This window comes from Symphalangus syndactylus, chromosome 9 (assembly GCF_028878055.3).
Source record: "Symphalangus syndactylus isolate Jambi chromosome 9, NHGRI_mSymSyn1-v2.1_pri, whole genome shotgun sequence".
NCBI lineage: Eukaryota > Metazoa > Chordata > Mammalia > Primates > Hylobatidae > Symphalangus > Symphalangus syndactylus.
Window position 1 is genome coordinate 30,996,465 of NC_072431.2, and position 26,193 is coordinate 31,022,657.

General features: G+C 49.5%; 4 protein-coding genes across 11 annotated transcripts in view; 3 read left to right on the forward strand and 1 right to left on the reverse strand.

The window, feature by feature from the left end:
• The first annotated feature begins 900 nt into the window (after window positions 1-900).
• Window positions 901-2,865, forward strand: CEBPE (CCAAT enhancer binding protein epsilon). The gene is made up of 2 exons (XM_055291827.1): window positions 901-1,574; window positions 2,348-2,865. Exons 1-2 carry the CDS (start codon window positions 1,065-1,067, stop codon window positions 2,681-2,683), a joined length of 846 nt encoding a protein of 281 aa, XP_055147802.1. The 5' UTR covers window positions 901-1,064; the 3' UTR covers window positions 2,684-2,865.
• An 11,204-nt stretch (window positions 2,866-14,069) lies between these two features.
• CIROP (ciliated left-right organizer metallopeptidase) lies at window positions 14,070-20,085 on the forward strand. The gene is made up of 14 exons (XM_055291802.2): window positions 14,070-14,573; window positions 14,688-14,781; window positions 14,869-14,920; window positions 15,350-15,493; window positions 16,103-16,228; window positions 16,441-16,525; window positions 16,661-16,806; window positions 16,884-17,058; window positions 17,244-17,313; window positions 17,390-17,486; window positions 17,592-17,864; window positions 18,077-18,306; window positions 18,479-18,658; window positions 19,658-20,085. The coding sequence occupies exons 1-14, from the start codon at window positions 14,207-14,209 to the stop codon at window positions 19,863-19,865; spliced, it is 2,247 nt and encodes a 748-aa protein (XP_055147777.1). The 5' UTR covers window positions 14,070-14,206; the 3' UTR covers window positions 19,866-20,085.
• A 574-nt stretch (window positions 20,086-20,659) lies between these two features.
• On the reverse strand, window positions 20,660-23,704 carry C9H14orf119 (chromosome 9 C14orf119 homolog). The gene is made up of 2 exons (XM_055291844.2): window positions 23,505-23,704; window positions 20,660-21,490 (listed from the first exon to the last, which is right to left on the reverse strand). The coding sequence occupies exon 2, from the start codon at window positions 21,487-21,489 to the stop codon at window positions 21,067-21,069; it is 423 nt and encodes a 140-aa protein (XP_055147819.1). The 5' UTR covers window position 21,490; window positions 23,505-23,704; the 3' UTR covers window positions 20,660-21,066.
• A 118-nt stretch (window positions 23,705-23,822) lies between these two features.
• ACIN1 (apoptotic chromatin condensation inducer 1) overlaps window positions 23,823-26,193 on the forward strand; it is a 37,110-nt gene continuing 34,739 nt past the window's right edge. For 5 of the 8 annotated variants that reach the window (XM_055291793.1, XM_055291792.1, XM_063609413.1 and 2 more), the window contains exons 1-2: window positions 23,823-24,149; window positions 25,574-25,639. In XM_055291793.1, the coding sequence (XP_055147768.1) occupies window positions 23,838-24,149; window positions 25,574-25,639 (378 nt within the window). In that variant the 5' untranslated portion in view covers window positions 23,823-23,837. The remainder of the gene's footprint in view (window positions 24,150-25,573; window positions 25,640-26,193) is intronic. The other 3 variants (XM_055291791.1, XM_055291794.1, XM_055291795.1) reach the window with 1 other exon arrangement.

Consider the following 26,193-nt stretch of genomic DNA (forward strand, 5'->3'; position numbering starts at 1 on the left):
GCCTCAAGCCCAGGGTGAGGGGCAAAGCACCAGCCTGAGCCTCTTGCAGCACAGAGCAGCTGGAAGACAGAAGTGCTGGAGCCACTGGAGGATTATGGCTGTCTCTTCCAAGGGCAGCAGCCTGCCTAGGCCTGTGGTGCAAGGCCCAAGTCCTGACCAGGTGCTTCAGCCAAGCCCAGGGAGTTAGGAACTGTACCAGGCTGCTAGAGGTAGCTAGGGCTGGAAACGCACTAATATTTGGGCTATTGCACAGCCCCTGTGCAAAAACCTAGCAAATGAGCATACTCTGGAGCACCACACAGGCTCCCATGTATAGCTTGTTCCTAGGACCTATCACTACTCCCTAGACCCCTCAAAAAACAAACCCTGGCCTACACTCAGAGAATGCTCTGGGAGGTGGGGCTACAAAAGAAACTTTATCTTGGGGGTAGGTGGAGCCCAGCAGCGGGGGAGTGCCAGAGGAAGGTGTGTCAAGGGAGGAGGTGAGACCCAACTGAGGGTCGGCACTGGAAGAGGGCTTTCTCTCTTCACTCTAACTTGGAACCTCATTCTGCATAGAACTTTTTCAAAGTTGGAGGGAGGAGGTTGCCCAGAGTGGGGTGTTGCCCTCTGCGAGGATTTGGAGTCCCCTGGGCTCCCAGCAGGGAATGGAGAGGCATTCCCAGAAGCATCAGCTTCGGGCATCTCCAGAACCCTGGCTTGGTCCCTGACCAAGGAGTGTCCCCAACTGCTGAATAGGCCAGGAGTCGCCTTTCTCTAAGGCTTACATCTCTCCCTCTGGGGTGTGTCCTGCCCCTCCCTGAGTCACCCCAAGGGGAGAGAGGGGAAAAAAGGGAAGAGAAGAGAGGCATTAACTACAGAGGAAGGAAAAGGAAGCAGAGCAGAGGGGGGAGAGAGGCCACACAGGAGTGGGTGACAGAGGAGACTGCAGAGGGCAGGTCTAGGGCAGGAGATCGAGAGAGGGCAGGCCCAGGTCAGGAGGAGGTAGAGAGAGGGCAGCCGGAGCACCCCAAGGGGTGCCTCAAGAGCAGGTGGGGGCGGGGAGCCGAGGGGGCGGGCCGGCCATGTCCCACGGGACCTACTACGAGTGTGAGCCCCGGGGTGGCCAGCAGCCACTTGAGTTCTCAGGGGGCCGAGCTGGGCCCGGGGAGCTAGGGGACATGTGTGAGCATGAGGCCTCCATTGACCTCTCCGCCTACATCGAGTCTGGGGAAGAGCAGCTTCTCTCCGATCTCTTTGCCGTGAAGCCAGCGCCTGAGGCCAGAGGCCTCAAGGGCCCCGGAACCCCTGCCTTCCCCCACTACTTGCCGCCTGACCCTCGGCCCTTTGCCTACCCTCCACATACCTTCGGCCCAGACAGGAAGGCGCTGGGGCCTGGCATCTACAGCAGCCCAGGGAGCTACGACCCCAGGGCTGTGGCGGTGAAGGAGGAGCCCCGGGGGCCAGAGGGCAGCCGAGCTGCCAGCCGAGGCAGCTACAATCCCCTGCAGTACCAAGTGGCACACTGTGGGCAGACAGCCATGCACCTGCCCCCAACTCTGGCAGCATCCGGCCAGCCTCTGCGCGTTCTCAAGGTAAGAGCAGGCCAGCCCTCCTCCCTCCTGCCCGGGGCTGGAGAGGCTGGTGTGGACAGGACCCTGTGCCCCTGCTCATGCTGCTGAGTCTGCTTGGTGTTGCTCTGTGAAATGGACCCAACCCACAGTTCTCTGTGTTCACACCGCACCATGACCTCCCTTTCCTTCTCTGTGAATTCATTCCCACCCTGAATCCCCACCCAAAGCCCCTGTGGCAAGCTGACCTACTTGATCTCAGGCCCCCGCCAGCCTCCCTGCTGCTCACCATGCCCCCTGCTGCTCACCATGCCCCCTCCTCTTGTTTCTCTGCCGCCTGCTTCTGTAAGAAGTGTCTACTGGTCATAGAACGGGAGACTCAAGACAGATTGAGGGAAAGTGTACTCAGAAAGTGTGAGAACATTGGCTGGGTGTCGTGGCTCATGCCTGTAATCCCAGCGCTTTGGGAGGCCGAAGCAGGAGGGTCACTTAAGGCCAGGGGTTGGAGACCAGCCTGGGCAACACAGCAAGGCTCCATCTTTACAAAAAAAGAAAGAAAGAAAGTGTGAGAACATGAAAGGGAGTTTTGGTCTCAAGCAGAGGACCCTGTGCATCTGGGTCACCATCTCCCAGAAGCAGAGCGATGATAGTTTTGACCTGAGAGACAGGAGCTTGCTCTGAGTCCTGTATTCCTTTGACGCAGTAAGTGTGCCCTGGCTGCCGAGATTCCTGCCCCGCCTCTGCTCTGCCTCCTAGCCAGCCCTCACCTCTCCGTCTCTCCGTGCCTTCCCCTCCAGGCCCCTTTGGCCACTGCCGCACCCCCCTGCAGTCCCCTCCTGAAGGCGCCCTCCCCGGCTGGCCCCTTACACAAGGGCAAGAAGGCAGTGAACAAAGACAGCCTTGAGTACCGGCTGAGGCGGGAGCGCAACAACATTGCCGTGCGCAAGAGCCGGGACAAGGCCAAGAGGCGCATTCTGGAGACGCAGCAGAAGGTGCTGGAGTACATGGCAGAGAATGAGCGCCTCCGCAGCCGCGTGGAGCAGCTCACCCAGGAGCTAGACACCCTCCGCAACCTCTTCCGCCAGATTCCTGAGGCGGCCAACCTCATCAAGGGCGTGGGGGGTTGCAGCTGAGCCTGGCTGGTGGACTGGAGGCACCAGGCTCCCTGGCACGGCCTAACTCTGCGGACCCCCATCCTGCTGGGGGCCTAGAACCCTGAGACATAGACCATGGATAAATGGCAACCGGGGTGGCAAAGAAGGGCAGGACCCAGCATAACGATTATATGGCTGAATAAAGTTGCACTGTGACTGGGTGTTGGGACTGTTGGCTGTGTGTGTGTGTGTGTGTGTGTGTGTGTGTGTGTGTGTGTGTGTCATGGAGGACCCTGGGGACAGAGGATGCATGTGGCTAGGTCTGCACCTCTTGTTTCCATGACCAAGTGGACATGTGGAAACACAGACATGCTGTCCACAGCCCACCCCCAATATACCACACAGCCAGGCCATGTATCTGTCACTCTGCTCTTCTCTCCCTGACATCCCCATCACCCCCTTCGGTGAGCTGAAGGCACATCCCCGCCCCCCACAGGACCTGGAGCACCTTTGTATGCTCTGCTAACAAAGATCTTCAGCTTGTAGGGAGATCCCGGCACCACACAGTCCTTCATGCCCAGGCCTACTGATCCCAGGCCCACTCTCTCTCACCTTGAGGTATAGGTCTGGGAGCTCCTGCCCCAGGTGGCCATGGGAAAATTCCTGATGGCTCTGCCATATTTATGGTCCCTTGATCCAACCCACCATCTCTTCTCTCCAGTTCCAAAGCCTCAGTCTACCAGATGGACACCCTCCCCACGCTGCTCCCACCTATCCATTTCCATCCTTCGTCCCTCATCCCTGAGGCTCCAGTTCCCTAAAGCTTGAGAATTGAGTGCATGGGACAGGAATCAGTTGGGAAAGACCTGGAGACCGGATTTGTGTATGAGAACACTGGTAATGAGAAGGAGGATGACAATCTGCCTGTGCCAGGGAAACCCATCATTCGAAGCAGCATTTTCTTTTGCACTGGACTACAGCCTAAGAGACAGAATGGTACGGTAATTAAGAGCCTCAGTTTGAATCTTACTCTGCTACTTACTAGCTGTGAGCCTTGAGCCATTACTTCTCTCTGTGCCTCAGTTTCCTCATCTGCAAAATGGTTGCAATATTTGTACCCACTCTGTAGTGTTGTTATATTCATAGAAAAAGAAAACTCTGCATGTAATAAGCATATTTGATTCCTCCATTTTGCTGGAACTGAAAGGACCTCAGAGATCTCATCTAAACTCATTTTGCAGGTAAGAAAACAGGCCGCAAAGAGGGGAAGGGACTTACCTGGAGTCACACAATTGTTTAGAGGCAGAACCAAAATTAGCTCCATAAAATCACAGATCTCAAGATGTGCTGGGAGAGACCTCAAGAGATCATCTGGTGGTCTCTGCCCTCAGACCAGCAAGATAGGGTGAGCCACATTTTATAGATAAAGCAGTTGAGGGCCAGAGGGGATAAGAGGCTTCTCCTGACACTCACTGAGTCCCTTTGCTGCCTCAATATGTGGTACCTGTCTCTCTACTCCATGCTCACAGATCCTCCGTACGAGTGTCACATGAATCACATTCAATAAAGAACAGTGCCCAACAGTGTCAGGGACCCAGGGACAGATTAAGGGCTTGTTAAAGTCTCTCCTAGGCCAGTGCTGTGAAAGCCTGAGTCAGACATCAAGGAATAATTTTCTGAGAGGGCGAGAGACTGGTTGGTGTCTGGATCATCCCAGATCTCTCTCCCTTCTTCAACTCTCCAGCAGTAGAGCCCTCCCACACCACGGGCATCCGTGTGTGGCATGTCTACCTTGCCCAGGACTCAGTCCTTTTCCTGCCTTTGCCTCTGTGTCTCTCGGGCACCTCTGTGTTCTGGAGGCCCATGCCCCAGGTCTGGTTTGGAGGGACAGATCTGAACCTTCAGTGGAGGGACTGATGGGAGCTTCCTGAGTTCGGAAGGTGGGGAGGTACCAGTCTCTGTGGGCACCTGGGAGAATCCTCACACCTTCCTTTCAGCCCAGGGGGATAGGTTGCATAAGGGGGGTTTGTACAGAACATGGTAAATGACTCAACCTCCGGATTTCCTCCTTTCAGCTCAAGACCACTGTCCCTTGACTTACTTTCAAGGTTCTGGGTGATGGGACCTGGGTTGCTTCAGCATCAAGCCCAGGCTTCGTTCCCACAGCTCTGAATTGCTTCCCCTCTCAGGCCCCTGCTCACCCCGTCAGGTCCTCAGGGCCGATGCCTAGTGGAGCCTTCCTGACTGGCACCCCGTCTGGGGGAGTCACATCCCTGTCTCCCCACTGTGATCCCAGCATGACGTGCAGCAGCTGAACACATCCCAATCCTTTGTGTCAGATCATATTCCAGGGGGATGAGTCAGAGCCAGAGGGCACGCTTCCTGAAGGAGGCTTTCAATCTGACCTCAACTGGTTTTGGCCAAAGTAACTTATTCAACAAGTATTTGTTGAGTATCTTTTCTGGGAATGAGACAAGTTCTCAGCAGAAGGAGTGGGAAGAAAAAGTCAATCAACAAGTGTGCTGAATGTCTTCCTTTGCCCCTCCAGAACCCTCTCCACCCTTCATCACCCTACATAGTCCCCAGGTGGATGCCTCCCTACATCAACCAGCTTCCCAGGGGGTGGGAGTGAGACTGGCAGGAGGAGAGTGATGGGAGCCCCCTGCTGACTGGCGCTCTCCACAGTCCCTCCCAAAGGATTCCTGGCCCTCAGGCCCCCTGTGCTGTGCTAGCCCAGGGGACTTCACCACTCCAGGAGCTTTCCCCAGATACTGTTGGTTCACATCTTCATAAAGCACTTTAATTAACTTCTCCTGCTTACTCCATTTGAATAGCCCATTGGGAAAACCAAATAAACCAACAGGTAGGGAGGCTATTTTAGCTGGGGTGGCCAAGAAAGGTCTCTCTGAGGAAGTGACATTTTAGTTGAAACTTGAAAATTTTTGAGAAGGAGGCAGGTATGTCTTTGAGTGTAAGGGTGAACAGAGGGAAGGGTAAATGCAAAAGCCCTAAGGTGACCAAGAAAAAGGAAGCCAAGAGTGGATGCTGAATGAAAGAAGGAAGGAGAGGATAAGTAAGAAAAAGATGCACCTTCCCTCCAGAATGGGGCTGCAGGGGTTACAAATGACTATTTTCATTCCCTCTGTCAAGGAGGTGCCTAAGAAGCCGGGGGAGGTGGAGAGCAGGGTTCTCTCTGCCCCTGGATTCAGCTTCCCTGCCCCTTGGTCCTCCTGTCACCTTCACCATAGTAAGGTTGTCCCCACTGGGGAAGGAGATGACAGAAAGGAGCCCAGGGAAGGGCAGTTAGACAAACGCTGCCTGGGGAAAGGCACCAGGACCGGGGACTTGATAACGTTTGAAAACCAGCAAATCAAGGTCCAAACAGCACACACATGCAGTCCTATGGCTTCAGCGTCCACAGCTCAGGCCCACTTTTCTTTCTGGAGCAGAACTGGGGAGCAGAATGAGACTCCTGAGCTGAGAGACAGGATCTTAAGCCACAGGGAAGCTGCAGAGGAGAAGGCAGATTGTGGGAGACACTGCAGAGGGAGGAAGCTGCCCAAGGTGAGTCTGCCAAGGTCAGTCAGTGGCGGCAGTGGCTTGTGAAAGCTGTCCCCACCCCCCCTGCTTGGTGCACACCTCCCCACCCCTCTACACAGATTGCCACATGCCTGGGCCCCCAGGGCCCCCATCCCAGTGTTGCAAGATCCCGGTTGGGGTTGTGGGTGGAAAGGGGCCTCTTCACCTCCACCCCCTACCCTGCTCCAAGCCAGTGAGGGGACTATGGGATGAAGGGGGCTGTTCAGGAGACGCTGAGGCAACAATAGGCAGGGCTGGCTGAGGGCCTGTGCGCCTCCTCTCGGACAGGCCAGTCACTTCCCATCACCCTTACCAGCCCCCCCGCAGGCAGACCCCTCCTCTCGACTCAGCATGGGCCGCTCCAAAATGGGAGTGGCCCAAGCTGGACAGAACCCCTGGCTGGCCTCTGTTAGCTGCTTCCATAAGCAGGCCTGGCCTAGCCTCAGAAAACCTCAGTGGCACATGAGAAATTCTCCCCAAGGGGAGAGGGTGGGGGTTTTCAGAGGAAAATGGCTACAATTTAACTTTATCAAAATGGCCATCAATTCTGACTTCAGAGAGCAGTGGAAAGGTCCCAGGGCCTGGGAAGGGGCAGGCTTCTTGATAGGGAAAGACCCACCACAGAGCTGTAGCCTCTTGCTTCTCTTCTATTATTTATTTATTTATTTATTTATTTATTTATTTATTTATTTATTTTAGGTCCAGGGACAGACTATATTTTTCCCTTAGATTTGCTTCCCTTTTAGAAGAAACAGGGCTCTGGGGGTAGGTAGAGGCAAGCCACACATAGAATGGGTCTATCCCCTACACCCCATGAGCTAAACGTCACCCTGGAGTCCTAAACTGTCCAAACCCCTATTGCCCCCCCACCCTCTGCCGCCCACACACACCTAGCACTGTCACCCCTGGCCAGGCTATCCAACCTTGCTGCAATCGGGACGGTTTGCAAAACGCCTTCTAGCTCCCGCTTTGTCACCATCTGAGGTTAGGACTGTACTCAGGAGATAAGCTCAGGCCCCACCCGCTCGTCCCCAGCGAGACTGCTGGCCTGCTGCAATCGGGACGGTTTGCAAAACCCCTGCTGGCTGCAGCTCTGTCACCATCTGAGGTTAGGACTGCACCCTGAGATAAAGCCTAGCTCCTCCCTCCAGCCCTGCCTTCAAGCCTCACAGGCAGCATGGTCCCAAGAAATAGAGTTCCTGGGAGCCCACTCAGGGTCTGGAAGCATTACACAGGTCCAGTGCAAAGACCCCTTCTCCTTGGTCCTCCCCTCACCCCTTCTCCCCTCCATCCCCAGCCTCACCTTTGCATACTGTCCTCATTACCATCCTCTCCTCACTCTCCATCTACTCACCTTCTATCTTCTATCCTCACGCTTCCATCCCTCACCTCCCTCCTGCCTTCTCACCACATTCATTTACTCAAGAAATACATACTGAACACCTACTTGAAGCCAAGCACTTTGTTATAGAAGCTACGGGACACATAAGGAGAACAGTCCCTATCCTTTGGGGGTTTATGGATTAGTGAGAGTGACAAACATAAGACCACAAACAAATCGTGGGCAGCGTCATCTAGCAAAAGTAAAAGAGTGACTGATGGCCAATATTAACATGAGTGCCTGATTCAAATGTGAGGGTCAGGAAAGGCTTCTTTGAAGGGGTAACATGTTGGCAGATATCTAAATGGGAGTAGGAATTCATCTGGCAAAAAGTGGGGGTCCCAACAGAAAGAAAAGTATACGCAAAGGTTCCCAAGCAGGTCCTTCTCATTCACTGACTGAAGGCTGGGGGTGCAGGGCAACATGCTGGGAGGAAGCAGAGAGGCTTGAAGAAGCTGAGGCCAGAAGCTCCCTTAGATGGGATTCAGAGCATCAGAGGGAGAACCGGCCTTCCAAGGGAAGAAGACATCTCCTCTTTTTTAACAAGAAACAGAGGAGATGGCAACAGAATCAAATACAAATAGGTTTGTAGCAGGCTGGGGCTGTTCCTATCTTATGGCTTTTATTTTCACCATGAAAGAAGAGATAACCAAAAGTCACTGAGCAGGAGGGGAGGCTGGAGGTTTGAAAGTATAAAATCCGGCCGGGCGCGGTGGCTCACGCCTGTAATCCCGGCACTTTGGGAGGCCAAGGCGGACAGATCACAAGGTCAGGGATCGAGACCATCCTGGCTAACACGGTGAAACCCCGTCTGTACTAGAAATACAGAAAATTAGCTGGGCGTGGTGGCGGGCACCTGTAGTCCCAGCTACTCAGGAGGCTGAGGCAGGAGAATGGTGTGAACCCAGGAGGCAGAGCTTGCAGTGAGCCGAGATTGAGCCACTGCACTCCAGCATGGGCGATAGAGTGAGACTCCGTCTCAAAAAAAAAAAAGAAAAAGAAGGAAGAAAGTATAAAATCCTAGTTGGTGAGGGTAGAAGAGGGAGCTCATTGCTGAGATTTCTGACTTGAGAGCGCCCAACTGAAGTTGATGATGACCACTTTAGAGTGACATGTCCTCTGGGATGATTCTGTCCAGTGGTCCTTAGATGCTTGAGAGCAAGTGTGGAGAAGACAAATGTCAGGTCCATCTAGAGTTGAGACTTAACCAGGGAGATGAGATGGAAAGGACAGACAGGGGAGAGGAGCTGAAGGCATTAACAAAAGGGGATTGCAGTGGTGAGCCTGGAACCTAAGGCAGAGAAGGTGAGATGTGAAGATGGGAAGGGCTGTGGTTCCTCATGAGCTTAATAGAACAGCTGCTGGGAGCCAGCTTGAGCAAACCACCATAAGGAAAGCAGATTCTATCAGCGTGGGATGTTTGATTCCGTTATTTCATAGGTGCTGCAGTTTCTGGTGGTGATAAGGCTCTGGGTATGGCCCTGGGAGAGGCTCACTAGGAGGAATGGAGGAGACTGTTAGAGACAGAGGGTGAGGGAGCCGAGAGGCCAGCCTGCCAGGGGGAGCATCCATATGAATGATGACCCCACCTGGATGACAGCTCTCCTCCTACCAGCCTCTCTCCACAGTCCACATTTCTCTCATCTCCACCCAGTTCCTCATCAACATCCTCTCTCCTTATCCCTAATTTCCTACTACCACACCCTTTTTCTCTTCTTCATCCCATCCTAACTTCTGTTCTCTTGTCTAACCTCATCCTCTCTTATCTTTCCATCCTCTCTCCTTATCCCCATTCTCTCCTCATCACCTTTTCTCCTCACCCTCTTCCTCTCATCACTACACACTGGAGAAGCAGGATTACACAGTGGGTTCAAGCGCGTGCTCAGGTGCCTAACTATGTCGGTTCAACTCCTATACCGCCACTTACCACCTATGTACATTGCCTAATTTTGCTGTGCCTTGACTGGAAAATTGGGATAATAATAATGTCTACCTCATGAGCTGGCTGAAAGAACTATATGAGTATAAAGCGCTTGGGCTGGGCATGGTGGCTCACGCCTGTAATCCCAACACTTTGGAGGGACAAGGCAGGTGGATCACTTTGAGCTCAGGAGTTTGAGCCCGAGCAATATGGCAAAATCCCATCTCTACTAAAAATACTAAAATTAGCCAGGTGTGGTGGCATATGCCTGTAATCCCAGCTACTTGGGGGGCTGAGGCTGGAGAATCACTTGAATTCAGAAGGCAGAGGTTGCAGTGAGCCGGGATCATGCCACTGCACTCCAGCCTGGGTGACAGAGCAAGACTCTGTCTCAATCAATCAATCATTCAATCAATAAAATAAAGTGCTTAGAACAACATGTAGGCACAAAGCTGTGCCCCATAAAATGATTATTATTCTCACTCTTTCCCTACCTCCTTGCTCCTTCCTCCTTCTTCATCTTCATCTTCTTACCTCCATTACTGCCCTGCAACTACTTCATACCTCTTTACAGAGGCAGAGACAAATAAGACTCAGCCCCTGCCCACCATCTAGCAGGGAAAAAAATACAAAAATAAATGTCAGGATAACATAATGAGAGAGCTCCTTCAAAGACGTGAAAGGGATGCTGTTGGAGTACAGAAGATTTGAGAACTATCTCCACCTGGGGGAGCAAAGAAGTCTCAGCCAGCAGATAACCTCTGGGTTGGATCTTGAAAGATGAAGAAGAATTTGCAGTGTAAAGAGAAGAAAGACTAAAAATTAGCTGGGCATAGTGGCATGTACCTGTGGTCCTAGTTACTTGGGAGACTGAGGCAGGAGAATCGCTTGAGCCCAGGTTGAGGCTGCAGTGAGCCATGATCACACCACTGCACAGCAGCATGGGTGACAAAGTGAGACCCTGTCTCAAAAAATTAAAAATCTAAATTTTAAAAAGACAGGAAGGATTTATTAAAATGCATGAAGTTTGAAGTTAAGATCAGCCCATACCGTGGCCAGAGCACACCCTGTCTCAGTATGGCCACAGGGGAGCAGCAGAGCATTAGGAGCTGCAGACTTAGGCCAGAAAAACCTAAGAAATCTGGGGGAAAAAAGACTTCAGACACTTAGAGAAAAAGACTAGATTTGCCTTAGGGAAAAAACAACAGTCTTCTAAAGATTTGTACACATGATCGCGCCACTGCACTCCAGCCTGGGCGACACAGCGAGACTCTGTCTCAAAAAAAAAAGAAGATTTGTACACATGGTGATAATAAAAAAACAGGCCAGCTGTGGTGGCTCATATCTGTAATCCCAGTGCTTTGGGGGATCACTTCAGGCCAAGAGTTTGAGACCAGCGTGGGAAACACAGCAAGACCCTGTCTCTACAAAAAATTTAAAAATTAGCCAGGCATGGCGGCACACACCTGCAGGAGGCTGAGGTAGGAGGAGGGCTTGAGCCAGGAGTTCGAGACTACAGTGAGCTATGATCATGCCACTGAATTCCAGCCAGGGTCACAGAGCAAGACCCTATATCAAAAATAAATGAAAATAAAAATAAATTTTTAAAATATGCCAGGCATGGTGGCTCACGCCTGTGATCGCAACACTTTGGGAGGCTAAGGTGGGCAGATCACTTGAGCTCAGGAGTTCAAGACCAGCCTGGGCAACATGGTGAAACCCTGTCTCTACAAAAAATACAAAAATTAGCTGGTCACTATGGTGCGCACCTACAGTCCCAGCTACTCGGGAGGCTGGGGTGGGAGGACTGCTTGAGCCCAGGAGGTTGTGGCTGCAGTGAACTGTGATTGCGCTACTGCACTCCAGCTTGGGGACAGAGCAAGACCATGTCTCAAAAAAAAAAATAGTATAATAATAAATCTAAGTAAATAATAAAAGAACAGTTCTCCTCTGCATTGACAGTGTGTATAATATGTATTCTTTTTTCTTTTTTCTTTTTTTTTAAGAGATGGGGGTCTCCCTATGTTGCCCAGGATGGCCTCAAACTCCTGGACTCAAGTGATCATCCCACCTCAGCCTCCCAAAGTGCTGGGATTGCAAGCATGAGCCACTGTGTATAATACGTATTTTTTTATTTAGTATTTACCATAAACCACACACTGTTCTCAGTGCTTTATAAATATTCACTTACTTCTCAACAACTCCAAAAGTACAGTCACCCCTATTTTACAGATGGGAAAACTGGGGCACTTGGTCAAAGTTACATATACATTTCTATAGATAAAAAGTGGCAGAGTGTGTTTGCCTCCAGAGTTTGGGTGTGTGAAAGCCAAGACCCTGGGCCCCTGGAGGGTCACTGAAAAATCAGACATGAGGCAGATTGAGTAATAGGAGAAAAGGCATACACATTTATTTATTTATTTATTTAGAGACGGAGTTTTGCTCTTGTTGCCCAGGCTGGAGTGCAATGGCGCCATCTTGGCTCACTGCAACCTCCGCCTCCCGGGTTCAAGCGATTCTCCAGAGGCATACACATTTATTTAACATGTACATATGAGAACCTTCAGAATGAAGACCTAACCCCACTCCCATAAAGTACAGCTTATATATCATCTTGAGGTTACAGGAAGAATGGTGCCTTGGATCCTAGCAAAACAGGTTATAGGAGGGGTGAAAAACAGGAATTCTGTTGAGGGGCAATAAATGATTACTAAGGAGAATGAATGGATCTGGGAACAGAGATTAACTTGTAAACAGTTCTAACAGTGAAAAGGCCTGTTCAGGTGTGGTTACATTCTTGGTCTTAGGGGAAGAAGAAAAAAACTGCTTTACTTGTTGAGTCTGGATCTTAGGCAGATAGGGCCTGTGCTTTGGGAGAGATGAGGGGTGTTGGTGTGTGTGTATGGGGGTAAGGCAAGATGGTCAGAGACCTTGAGGCTTCTTCTTCAGTTCAGCATGTCAATGCTGTATTTTGGGTTACGGTTTCTGAGCCCCAACAGGTGTCTCCCTTGTAATCAGTAGTTTCAACCACAGTTCTGGCATGTGAAAGTATAAAATCCTTGGGAAGTCAGCAGCCCTACTCTAAACTCTAGTCCATGTCGGTCACCAATTAGCTATTAAAATATACTACCTAAAACAGCTGTTTCTTCAAAAGTTAAATAATGGGGTTAGGTTCTATGTCTTTATCCACACACTGAAGACCAGGCCCGAAGGGCTGTGCTGAGTGGTGTGGACACAAAGACCAACAGGAAGCAGGCTTACCTTCAAGGACTTCAGGATGTGGAGGGAGAGCCGCTAAGCCCACAATTATAACAGAGGATGACAGTGTTCTGTTAGGAGCTGGGAGGAGAGGCCCCTCCTGTGAGGTGGTTCCCCACCCACTGTGCCAGGTGTGGAATTTGGGCTGGGGGTATTAAGAAAGGCTTCCAAGGGTAATTACCAGAAAGGTAGGAATTAGCCAGGCAGGCAGGGGAGGGGTGGTATCCAAGCAAGGGAAACAGGATGTGGAAGCACAGCATGAGCAAAGAAAACAGAGTTCCTTAAGAATATCTTTGAACATTAATGTCCATTTTAAGAGTTTCTTGACCGGGCGCGGTGGCTCACACCTACAATCCCAGCACTTTGGGAGCCCGAGGCAGGTGGATCACCTGAGGTCAGGAGTTTGAGACCAGCCTGGCCAACATAGTGAAACCCCATCTCTACTAAAAATACAAAATAAAATTAGCTGGATGTGGTGGTGGGCGCCTGTAATCCCAGCTACTTCGGAGGCTGAGGCAGGAGAATCGCTTGAACCCAGGAGGCAGAGTTTGCGGTGAGCCAAGATTGCACCATTGCACTCCAGCCTGGATGAGAAGAGTGAAACTCAAAAAGACAAAAAAAAAAAAAAAGTTTCTTTTCCCTCCTCTGCATGCCTATAAGCAGCTTCTGTGAAACCTAACAGACCTAACACAACAGCCTCTTAGAGGAGGTGTCAGTCAACTAACATGTATTTGTTGAGCACCCACTAAGAGCCCTACATAGATGTAGGAGGTGCTAGAAGTCTTGTAGTTTAGTTAGAGGCCACCCAGTTCTGAAACTGGGGCTAGTGAAGTGCAGAAGCCTTGTTTGCCCATGTCCAGTGAGGCCAGCAGGCAACTATAAAGCAAAGAATACCTCTGTCCCCCACTTCCCCTATTATGGTGACACCAATTTTCTAGTTTTTCCGTGAAGGTTCCAAGGTTTTCTGCTCAGAAAGGCACAAGAAATACGATGAAGGATGGAAAGGATTAGGAAAGAGTTCCCAGCCAGGCACAGTGGCACACACCTGTAATCTCAGCACTTTGGGAGGCTGAAGCAGGAGGATCACTTGAGGCCAGGAGTTTGAGACCAGCCTGGACAACATAGAGAGGCTCCATCTCTACAAAACAAACAAACAAAAAACAAGGAAAGAGTTTCATCATGCATAAGGCAGGCTCCTCTTTGGAAAGGTCAGCTGAGGCCTCAGAATAACACTTCTCCTCCCCCAGCACTCCACCTCTGGCACCTCTGGAAAAGGGTGGTTCATATCCAACCTCCTGGCAGGGAACTGTAGACTGAGTCAACAACATTCAAATCTTGAAAAAATAAGCAAGAGTAGTGGGGGGCATAGGTGAAAAATAGTAAAGAGAGGAAAGCCAGAAACAGTGAGCCAGGGAACAAGGGGATGGAAGACAGGATCCAGGCTGTATCTACGGAGAGACAGAGAAGGGAGATGCTGCTGCTGCTGCTGCTGCTGCTGCTGCCACCACTAGTCCTCAGGGTTGCTGCAAGCCGATGTCTACATGATGAGACACAGAAGTCTGTGAGCCTTCTCAGGCCCCCTTTCTCCCAACTCCCCCCAAAATCTCGCTCTTCCTCCCTCACCCTCCCTAGCTCCCGTGATCCTCAACCCCTACGAATCCAAACCTGCTATCTAGGAGATCGTATATCAGATGGAGCTTGGGATCCTGAGGGAGAAGGGACGAGAGGGGGATCCCGAGCCCTGGCCGCAGTGAGAGAGGCCACTCAGCGAATCCAGGCTGTTCTAGCAGGTGAGTGAGGGAACAGAGGTGTCAGGGAGGGTTGAGGAGCAGAGAGGTCCAGGGGAGGAAGATCAACCCAGAAAAAGAATTCCAAGATATGGGGGAAACTGACCTCTTGTCAAGTCCCTCCAGTGCAAGGACCCCTGCTTCTAAGTCGAGACCCTGCACAGTATTGCCACGCTGTCTGGGGAGACCCAGATATCCCAAACTACCACAGGTGAGTTCATGTCATTGACAATGTATGTAATTCTTCAGGGATACCTAGAAATGTCCTCAGCTCACCTACAGATATTCATTCTTATAGGTGCAGCCTCTTGAACCCAGGGTACAAAGGAGAGAGTTGCCTGGGGGCAAAGGTGAGATTGAGTCAACGACACTGAAATCTTGAAAAAATAAGGGTGGTGGGGGGATATGCAGAGAGATAGTAAAGAGAGGAAAACCAGAAATAAGTACACCAGGGAAGAAGGGGACGGAAGACAGGATCCTGACCAGGTGCACCTCTTAGTCTCAGGGATCCAGAGATCTGCAGCCTGCCATGACCATTCCAAGACCACCACCATCAGAGTTGCTTAGTGTGCTTCTTAACGATGTAGATTCCTGAGCTCCTCTCCCTGCTAAAGTTTAGAAAATCAGAGAGTGGGGGTGAAGGCGCAGAACTCTGTATTCTAGCCAGCTGCCTAGATAACACTAAGACAGACCAAAGAGATTCATTCTTCCCTACTCCTCATACCCAGTTTCCTACTGTTCCAGCCCATCTGCTAATGCAACATTTCACTCCCTGCCAGATTCCTGATGCCCATCTTCGCAGTTATGCCTTGTGGCCAGAGCAGGGTCCCCCACAACTGGTCCAGCCAGATGGGCCTGGGGTCCAAAACACTGATTTTCTCCTGTATGTGCGGGTTGCTCACACTTCCAAGTGCCACCAAGAGGTGAAGTTCAAATCAAATCTCCTTTCCCTGCTGTCTCTCTCAATCTTAAATCTTATGAGGAGGGTTAGGGAGCATAAAAGCAGTTTTTGTTTTGTTTTGTTTTTGTTTTGAAACAGAGTCTCACTCTGTTGCCCAGGCTGGAGTACAGCGGCCCGATCACAGCTCACTGCAGCCTTGACCTCCTGGGCTCAGGTGATCCTCCCATCTCAGCTTCCTGAGTAGCTAGGATTACAGGCATGCACCACCATGTCCGGCTAATTTTTTGTATTTTTTTTGTAGAGACAGGGTTTTGTCATGTTGCCCAGGCTGTGTCTCAAACTCTTGGGCTCAAGCAATCTGCCCGCCTTGGCTTCCCAAATGTCAGGATTACAGGCGTGAGCCACCACACCCAGCCAAAAGCAGTTTTTATTAAGTTGTGCTTATTTGGGATAACTTAGGGAATGCTAGTAACGTTTGGGTAAAGGCTACCCCCACCCACAGCCATCCCTCAATACCACTCCTGCAGAGTTCTGCAGAGTCCCCTCGTCCTCCATTTTCAGAGGACTTCTTCTACTTATGCTACCCTATTTTTCTCCTTTCCGGCCCTACCCTGTCCTGGCCCATCCACAGCCCTCTGTCATAGCCTATGCTGCCTGCTGCCAGCTGGACTCAGAAGACAGGCCCCTCGCTGGCACCATTGTCTACTGTGCCCAACATCTCACCAGCCCCAGCCTCAGCCACAGTGACATTGTCATGGTGACTGCTGCATGATGAATAGGGAGAAGCAAACAGGTTGCAGGGTAGGGGGCCAGGTTACTCATTTTCCCATTAAGTCAAAGAACCCACAGAGGATGGAATAGAAGGTGCCTCAAACTCTAGGAAAAGCTGATTGGGCAGAGGGGTTATAGAGTGTTTGGTCAATCCTGCTGCAAATTCGGCCCCCTTACTGGGCTGTCATTTGTCTTTAGGCCACACTACATGAATTGCTCCATGCCTTGGGTTTCTCTGGACAGCTCTTCAAGAAATGGCGAGACTGCCCCTCAGGATTCAGTGGTAAATGAGAGGAATGAGGTTAAGGACTTCCCACAATCAACCAGAGGAAATTCACTATCTCATAACCTCCTTCCAATTTTACTTCACCCTTCCTAAGTTTTTCTCTCCTCGTATTGCCTTCTTCCCTTTCTGCAGTTAGAGAGAACTGTTCTACAAGGCAACAAGTGACAAGGCAAGATGAGTGGGGACAACTGCTTCTCACCACCCCAGCTGTTAGCCTTAGCCTGGCCAAACACTTGGGAGTGCTGGGGGCTTCACTCGGTGTTCCCTTGGAAGAAGAGGTGAGAATGAGAACACCTTGGGGTGATGGAAGAAAGGAGTAGCCAGGTAACAACCAGCCATCTGCCACCTCCTCCAGGAGGGCCTTTTGTCCTCGCACTGGGAGGCCAGACTACTCCAGGGTTCTTTAATGACTGCTACCTTTGATGGAGCCCAGCGCACTCGACTTGACCCAATCACCCTCGCTGCCTTCAAAGACTCAGGCTGGTACCAGGTCAACGACAGCGCTGCAGAGGAGCTGTTGTGGGGCCGGGGTGAGAAGTAAGGGAGACCTGCAGAGAGGCACTCATGACCCAAGTCAGCTCTGGGGGAAGTGGGAGGCTGGAGGGTTGTCTGTTGCTGATGTATAATTGAAGCTGTGAGGATAGCTGGTGCTGGGGGATGTTTGGGCTTCATTTGTTGAGGGCTCTCTTTCCTTCTTTTCTCATCTGTCAAGCAGCATCTGGCCCAGAATTTGGCTTGGTAACCACATGTGGGACTGGCTCTTCAGACTTCTTCTGTACTGGCAGGTGTGTGTGCTGAGTGGATAGGGGACTGTATGGCTGTCAGTGATTCTAGTGTCACTCTACCATCCATTCCACACAGTGGGCTGGGCTGCCACTACCTGCACCTGGACAAGGGAAGCTGCTCCTCAGACCCCATGCTGGAAGGCTGCCGCATGTACAAGCCCTTAGCCAATGGGGTGAGTAGATAAGAGAGCAGACAATGAAACTGAGTGGGTCTGGAAGGCAGTCAACTTCAAAGGCATCAGAACAAACACTATTCTACCTTCTGACCTGCCCTTCAGAGTGAATGCTGGAAGAAGGAAAATGGATTCCCTGCTGGGGTGGAGAATCCCCATGGGGAGATCTACCATCCCCAGAGCCGCTGCTTCTTTGCCAACCTCACTTCACAGCTGCTCCCTGGGGATAAGCCCAGGCATCCTTCTCTTACCCCACACCTCAAGGAAGCAGAGCTCATAGGCCGCTGCTACTTACATCAATGTACAGGGAGGGGAGCTTACAAGGTGCAGGTGGAGGGCTCGCCTTGGGTCCCATGCCTTCCTGGAAAGGTTATACAGGTGGGTACCATAATAGGAATAGTTGCAGCATACTGGCAAAAAGAAGTCGGGAAATACTTGTATGGTGGTACTGTCCAACCTGTTTTGATGTGCATACAGTTTTCCTAAGTACCCACTGAGTCCATGACTCTGATCTAGAATATACATTTTCCTTAGAAGGAAGACTTGAACAGATAAGGCAAAATCATATCCTGCTACATATTTCCTTGCAGATACCTGGGTACTATGGTCTTCTCTTCTGTCCCCGGGGTCGGCTGTGTCAGACTAATGAAGATATCAATGCTGTTACTTCCCCACCTGTGAGTCTTTCAACCCCAGATCCACTATTCCAGCTCTCTTTAGGATTAGCTGGGCCTCCAGGCCACTCTCTGGGGAAGGAACAGCAAGAAGGGCTAGCTGAAGCAGTACTGCAGGCTTTGGCGAGCAGAGGCGGCACTGGCAGGTAAAAGCTTGAGTATTTATACAATGGGCCAAGGAGAATCCTTAAGTCCTTTACTTTATGACTCTCCTCTGAAGACTTCTTGTTCATCCCACTCTTAAGCCTGCACCTGTTTCCATGAGATATACTCTGCCAGGAACTATACCTCTATTAAAAGATTCAAATATCCGTTTAGGTGCTATTTCCACAGCCCATCAATTACCACTAGCTTGGTGTTTACTGTGCATATGTGGAAGTCCCCTGGCTGCCAAGGGCCTTCAGTTGCTACGCTGCACAAGGCCCTGACTCTGACTCTCCAGAAAAAACCCCTGGAAGTGTATCACGGAGGAGCCAACTTTACCACACAACCCAGCAAGTAAGATAATATTCCAAGTACTTTTCTTTCAAATCCATGGAGTCCAGATGTTTGAAATTAAATTTATTAAGCACTCACTCATGTGTATATTGTCCTAGGCAGGGTTGCGTTTCAGAGAACAAAGATCCCTAACTAATACGATCATCCAGTCCCGTCACTACCTGGCTCCCTCCTCCCATACAATAACACATTCCTCCATCTCTAGGACATAGGGATCTTAGTTCCCCCCCTTTTTCTTTTTTGAGACAAGGTCTCGCTCTGTCACCCAGGCTGGAATGCAGTGGGGTGATCTCAGCTGTGGCTTCAACCTCCCTAGGCTCAAGTGATTCCCCCACCTCAGCCTCCCAAATAGCTGGGACTACAGGTGCACGCCACCATGCCAGCTAATTTTTGTATTTTTGGTAGAGACAGTTTCACCATGTCGCCCAGGCTTGTCTCCAACTCCTGAGCTAAAGCAACCCACCGGCCTCTGCCTCCCAAAATGCTGGGAGCCACCACTCCCAGCCCCCTTCCTTTCTTAAGCACTGTTAGGGATTGTGTCTAGCTACCTAAAGAACATAGACTGACTCTTCCCTTAAGCCACTTCCCTCGCTGCCAAGTTAGGTCTTCTTCTAGTAATTTAAGATGCTAGAAGACTTAGATCTTGATCTTATTTCTACTTTCAGGTTCGATAGTCCCTCTTTAACAATTTCTTGTTTAGCTTAATGCTTGGATGAGGCGGGGCTTCATGAGCTCTATCTTTAAGGGTAAAGCCCCTTAGCCAGACGTGGTGGCGCGGCATGCGCCTATAGTCCCAGCTACTCGGAAGGTTGAGGCAGGAGAATTGCTTGAGCCTAGGAGGCGGAGGTTACGGTGAACCAAGATCATACCACTGCACTCCAGCCTGGGCAACAGACCAAGACCTTGTCTCCAAAAAAAAAAAAAAAAAAAAGGTAATGCCCCTTTATCTACTAAGCCTAGGCATTATTCCATGCCAAATATTACCTTCTATGTTCCTAGGCTGCCGGTTACTTCAGACCATAATCCCTCCATGACCCACCTAAGGCTGTCCATGGGACTCTGCCTAATGCTGCTAATCCTGGTGGGTGTACTGGGAACCACAGCCTACCAGAAAAGAGCCACTCTTCCTGTGAGACCATCTGCCTCTTACCATTCACCAGAGCTCCACAGCACAAGGGTCCCAGTTAGAGGAATAAGGGAGGTGTGATGTTGCCCAGAACATGACAGGGGGTAAGGAAGAGAATAATTTCTTGTGAGACAACTGGATGGAAAATCTATTGTGTATACTTAAGTTCTCCTTTCTTTGGAATGCCTCTTTCCCCAGATATCAATTTTATATAGGCTGACAATGAAAAAAGGGTGAAGTTTTACGGTTCTAAAGACCCATTCTTTATTTTGGTACAAAAATAAACTGTTCAACCTGTAAATTGTCACTTATTTTCATATTGTTGTAAAGCAAACTTACAGAATAGGAACACCTGCTACCAGTTCCAAGAATATCACTTACATATGCCTTAGAAAAGGGCCAGGTATGATGGTTCATGCCTGTAATCCCAGCACTTTGGGAGGCCAAGGTGAGAATGGATTGCTTGAGGCCAGCAGTTCAAGACCAGACTAGAAAACGTAGCAAGACCCCCATATCTACAAAATAATTTAAAAATTAGCCAGATATTGTGGTGTGGGCCTGTAGTCCTAGATACTCAGAAGACTGAGGCAGAAAGATTACTTGAGCCTAGAATTTGAGGTTACAGTGATCTCACGTTCACTGATGATCATGCCACTGCACTCCAAACTTGAGTGACAACCCATGTCTTTAAAAAAAAAAAAAAGTCACTGCAATTTGGATTCAAACAGTGTGAAGGAGGAAGCAACTAATTATCTCCCTCTCCTGATTTTTCATAATTTTATTAAATCATCACTGGGAAAACTAATGGTTTGGGTATCACACAATTACACTGGAATCTGATAGGAGTTTGGTAAAACCAGCCAATGGAATCCAGGTAAAGTATAAAAACACCACCTTTTATTGTCCTGTCTTATTTCTCGGGAAGGAGGGTTCTACTTTACACATTTCATGAGCCAGCAGTGGACTTGAGTTATAATGTGTAGGTTCCTTGTGGTTATAGCTGCAGAAGAAGCCATCAAATTCTTGAGGATTTGACATCTCTGGAAAGAAGCAAACTAGTAGACTGATGAGCTGGACTGCTTAGATTGATAACATTTACAAATAGGAGTCCAGTTGACATGCTATTAATGTTGAAATAACCATGCCGGTACTGGTCAGTGAGTTCAGTCAGCTGGTCGGAATACCAGTTCCAGAGCTTTAGGCGACACATTTGAATTGAGTTATCATTGTAGAGAGTCATGGCTCCATCAGCTATGGTTATCTTCTTTGGTCTGAATGCCTATCAGTCCTTACCAGCTGTAGCAGCCACTGCTTGGTAAAACTTTGCCACGAAGTCTGGCTCACTGAACTCCAGCTGTCTGACAAATTCATTGCGCTCCTGCTCAGCCCAGCCTCGAAACCACTGATCCCAAAGATGTAGCTGGCACTCAAAGATAGAAGGTGGTCGGTCTGCCCCAGACACACTAAGCTGCTCCAGACTATTCAGCAGTGGCTGTAATTTTTCTGGCACTGCCTTAGCTACCAGGTCCTCTAGGAAACGTTCACGCTGGGGACCTGACCAATTGGCAAACCAGTGAAGAATACACTTCATCTCCTGGGAGGTGATGTAAGACATCAGAGGAGGGGAAGGGTTAGTATTGTGTGGTACTGAGGGTAAGAGGGATGGGAAGGACAGTGGCATTGAAGAGGATGACTCCAGTGGCATCCTGAAACATAAAAGCACTGTTATATGCTCTCCAGGTAGAGCAACGAAAATACAACTTTTAAGCAACAAGACATCTTACCACACTCAATTAGCATCTACAGAGAAAATTACTTTTTATGAATTCAAAGACCCCAAATAATAGTCCTTTATTTAGATTATTATCCAACTACCTTAGAGAAATCACCAAAAATAACTTCGTTTCCTATTTGCCTACCTTTTTCAAATCCATTCTTCCCTACACACTGTCTCCCTCCATCTTTCTTATAAAGAACCTAAAAATAACCAATATATTTCTTGTTCATTCTCTTCCTCTTACTTCTATGTGCCAGGTTGGGTAAAGAAAAAAACAATGATTAATGTTGGTCCATCACATCTTCTCCAAAATGAAAAAAGACACATTTTAAAATCTAGTTCGTGCAGCTGGTCAAGGCTGACGCTAATTGTTTTGCAGCTATCGACAGTGGGGGAAGAAAGAAAAAACATTATTTATGATGAAAGAGCCTTCAATGTGCACATAAGCCTCTGAAATATGCCAAGAACTCCATAACATCCGTTACCTCCTTACATTTCCTGTAAAGCACCAGGAAAAGTTAAAGAGCAGAGTAAGGACCTTGCTCAAAATAAGGTAACGCATGAAAGAACCAGAAGCCCGGGTGTTTGAGACTTTTTTGAAAAAGAGTCCAGTTGGTTTGTTGGCTTAGAGATCTAACAAGTGTTACACTATTTTATGACAATCCATGTCTTTAAACAATTGTCCTTAATATTTAGTATGGGCCAGACGCGGTGGTTCTTGCACTTCCAAAGTAATCTCAGCACTTTGGGAGGCCGAGGCAAGAGGATCGCTTGAACCCAGGTGTTCGAGACCAGCCTGGGCAACATGACAAAACCTCATCTCTACAAGAAATAAAAAAATGAGTTGGGCGTAGAGGTGCCTACCTGTAGTCCTAGCTACTTAGGAGACTGAGGTAGGAGGATCACCTGAGCCCGGGAGGTTGAGACTGCAGTGAGCCCTGATCGCGTCACTGCACTCCAGCCTGGGTCAGAGTGGAGTGACAAAAAAAAAAAAAACTTTTTTTTTTGGTATGGTATCTATTGGTGCCTTGCCGTTAATTTCTTTTTTTTTTTTTTTGAGACGGAGTCTTGCTCTGTCACCCAGGCTGGAGTGCAATGGTGTGATCTCAACTTCTGCTTCCTGGGTTCAAGCGATTCTCCTGCCTCAAGTAGCTAGGACTATAGGCGTAAGCCACCACGCCCGGCTAATTTGTTTGTATTTTTAGTAGAGAGGGGTTTCACCATGTTGGCCAGACTGGTCTCTAACTCCTGACCTCAAGTGATCCGCCCGCCTCGGCCTCCCAAAGTGCTGGGATTATAGGCGCAAGCCACCGCGCCCGGCGCCTTACCATTAATTTTGCATCATGAATGCAACGGAAAGATCAGCCAATTTGACTTTAATAGTTTTCAGTCTCTTAAATCTCTAACGTATCTCTTAAATCTCTAAACTATTTGTCTGTGACCTATTTTACTGTTTGTGTTTCTTCTGCATCAAGTTGGAGGATTGGTAGTGACAAAGAAAGAAGCCCCTAAACAATTAATATTAGTTCAAGTACCAAAAAAGTTCAGGGCGCTTGCATTTTTCAGTTCTTGCCCTACAGGAAGCAGTTCCTCCAAGGGAACTTACTCTCTTCTGCGGAGCAAGGACGAACTTTCCCAGAATCTTGCCACATGGCTTCCAAGGCAAACTCAAACTCAAGTTCAGCGTCATAGATTAGTTCAAAGTCTGGGTCCGAAGACACGGCGATGCCTCTTACCCACTTTGGAGGCCACAGAGCTTGTTATTCCGATTCCGCACCAGCCCCCCGCCCCTCCCCAAAAAAAGCCTAAGATGGGAATGGCTAGGATTCAGAGGACAGAGGGCAGAAGCTCTTTGCGTTAAGGAGTAGGAGGCTTGCCCTATTAGGGTAATCCACAAACACCGAGTCTGACCCGGCCCATAGAGGTACCTCTACCCCGCTTACCTCCCCTTTTCTCTCGGAGGGCACCCGAAGATTGTCACGAGTCCTTAGACTCCAACTACCGCAGCAGCTTCCAAATTTCCTGAAAACCCTAAGCTGGGCCAGCCCGGGAGCCCACGCACTTCCGGCCTCGGACCCGCCCCAAACACCCAAGCGCCCCAGCGCCTCATCTCTAGGTCCGGAGATAAACGAACATCTCCGATTATGGTTATACCAGAGTCGAGGGCTTCCGAATATATTCGATTCAAAGCTTCGGCAATACGAAGAAAACCGAGCCTGAAAGCAGGACGAGAAAAGGGGCGCTGCAGGGCGGATGGAAAGAATTGATTGGTGCCGATGTGGAGACGGAAACATCCGAGGACATCCGGAGGAACCCGGGGAGTTCTGAGTGGTAATCGAGGGGTAGAGTATGGCAGTGGGCGGGGTCATCTCGGTACGTTCGAAGGGCGTTGGCGGAAATTACCGAAGATGCCCGAAGCCGTCGGGACGGACCCGAGTACCTCACGCAAGATGGCGGAGCTGGAGGAGGTGACTCTGGACGGGAAGCCTCTTCAGGCGCTGCGGGTGACCGACCTGAAGGCCGCACTGGAGCAGCGAGGCCTAGCCAAGAGCGGGCAGAAGAGTGCCCTGGTCAAGCGGCTCAAAGGGGTGAGGAGTCGGCGTTGCTGGGGTGTCGGAGGAGAGCGGACCCGGTAGAGACGAGCCTCTGCCGCGGCGCAGGCGCAGTATCCGGGCTCGGCGCGAGCTCGCTCAGGCCGCCAGCGCGAGCCTCTGGATCCGCGCGCACGGTGGTTGATGAGATTCGCGCTGGAATGGAGATCGCGCCGGTTCCCGCCTTAACGGCAGCAGCGCGAGCCCAAATGGGAGGGTGTGCACTACTCTCCAGGAGTGTCTTAAGCTCCTTCCTCCTTCCCCCACCCCCTCCTTGTTTGTATCTGTGGTTTCGGCGCATGCGCTGCAGAAGGAGTTAAATCCCACTACCTACGGCGTTGCTGGCCTGAGGGGGGCCAGTTGGGCTGGGTCGGAGTTAGGGGTATAGTTGCGCGGAGGGGTGGATGGGATTGGTATCGCTATCCGCAGGAATAGGATTGGGGTAGTGTAAAATGTCTGCACGATTAGATGAGGAGGTGAGATGAAGAGAGACCTTTATTTGAAGGGACTTGATGAGAGAGAGGTCTCTAATTTATAGGGCATCTAGTGGCAATTTGGGTGGTTCAGAATTTGGTGAATATTGGTGAGAGAGGCGAGGCAGGTTGATAGATATTGGGGATTTTGAATCGGTTTGAGTAGATTAAGGTGGGATTGTCATGAGGTAGGTGTAGCTCAATTCGAGTGTATAGGTTTGGTTTAAAGAAGGGAAAATGAGGATGTCTTGGTTTTCATTACAGTTCAATAGAATACGTGGCAGGTATTGCAGATTAGGTCTGGGTTGGCTCGAGGGTTGAGTTGGCAGACCGTTGCTTATACAGAAGCTGATGGTTTTGTGTGTGTGTGTGTTTGTGTGTGTGTGTGTGGATGGACTAGGTTAGACCACAGTTTACAGGGTCTGTGGTCATTTTTTTCTGTAGCTTCCTCTTTGAAAGTTTTATAAATTTGATAGATCTAGGTGCCACAGTACTGGAAATTATACAAATTGACTCTAGTCCTGGGTGACCCTTTGACCAAGTAATTCCGTCAGGCAAAAACCAGGAGCCCCACGGTTGGTTTGAGTATTTTAAGTAATTTTACTTGCATGATCAGATTTAGAAGGGGCACTTGGCAAAAGTGCAGAAGATAATAGGGATTTTAGTACTGGTTCTATTACTGATATTATGACATAGCCAGGTCACTGATTCTGTGTGCCTGCATTTTATATCTGTACATTTAGTAACAGTAACCATGGCTACCTTTAAAGGGTCTTCTGAAGATGAATGAGAACAGTGTTAGTAAAGGGCTTTCAGGTCCCTGGAAAAGGAATACAGTTTAATTGTGTGTATTTAAATCATTGCATTTAATTAAGAGGTTGTGGTAGAGGCTGGGGTTTTTCTTTTTTTTTCCTCATCATTTCTGACTTTTACCCTTCTCTATACCAGGCTCTAATGCTAGAAAATTTACAGAAACACTCAACACCCCATGCTGCATTCCAGCCAAATTCCCAGGTGAGAAAGAAGGTGTATTCAATGGAGTGTGCTTTTTGGATATACAGACACATGGAAGGACGTGGTGTTGTATATTTGATGCTTAATTCCTCATGACTATTTTCCTAAATTCTCTTGGTCAGAAATGTTCTCAAACCAGGACAGTTGAATTCTAATCAACCCAGTTGTATACAAGGGCCTGAAGTAAAGAACAGAATCAGAGGCGCTATTAGTTTATAATAATTGAAATGGCATGTGCAGAAAGGTGCGGCTTCCATTAATTACGTGTAGTACAGAGATCTGAAGTCATTTATCTGCCATGAATTTAGGAAAGGTAGTTGATGTCTTTGAGTATAGATATGAAGTAGACCACCAATATGGCAGTGTAGGGAAATAGTTGCTGATTAAGAACTCTTGTTGATGTAGCTTTTCCAAGGGTTCAGTCCTGTGTAAGTCACCCACCACTACTAGTGTTAACTACTAACTCAATGCACTTACTCGTAAACATTGCTAATACCTCCTTTACTTAGGATAAGAAACAACCTTTGGAGACCTTGGTTTCCTCCATTTCCTTA

Coding starts and splice junctions, on each gene's coding strand:
- CEBPE (XM_055291827.1), top strand. CDS start 1,065: ATGTCCCACGGGACCTACTACGAGTGTGAGCCCCGGGGTGGCCAGCAG. Junction 1,575..2,347: donor AGCCTCTGCGCGTTCTCAAG/GTAAGAGCAGGC, acceptor CTTCCCCTCCAG/GCCCCTTTGGCCACTGCCGC.
- CIROP (XM_055291802.2), top strand. CDS start 14,207: ATGGAAGACAGGATCCAGGCTGTATCTACGGAGAGACAGAGAAGGGAG. Junction 14,574..14,687: donor AATCCAGGCTGTTCTAGCAG/GTGAGTGAGGGA, acceptor CCTCTTGTCAAG/TCCCTCCAGTGCAAGGACCC. Junction 18,307..18,478: donor AGCAGAGGCGGCACTGGCAG/GTAAAAGCTTGA, acceptor ATATCCGTTTAG/GTGCTATTTCCACAGCCCAT.
- C9H14orf119 (XM_055291844.2), bottom strand. CDS start 21,489: ATGCCACTGGAGTCATCCTCTTCAATGCCACTGTCCTTCCCATCCCTC.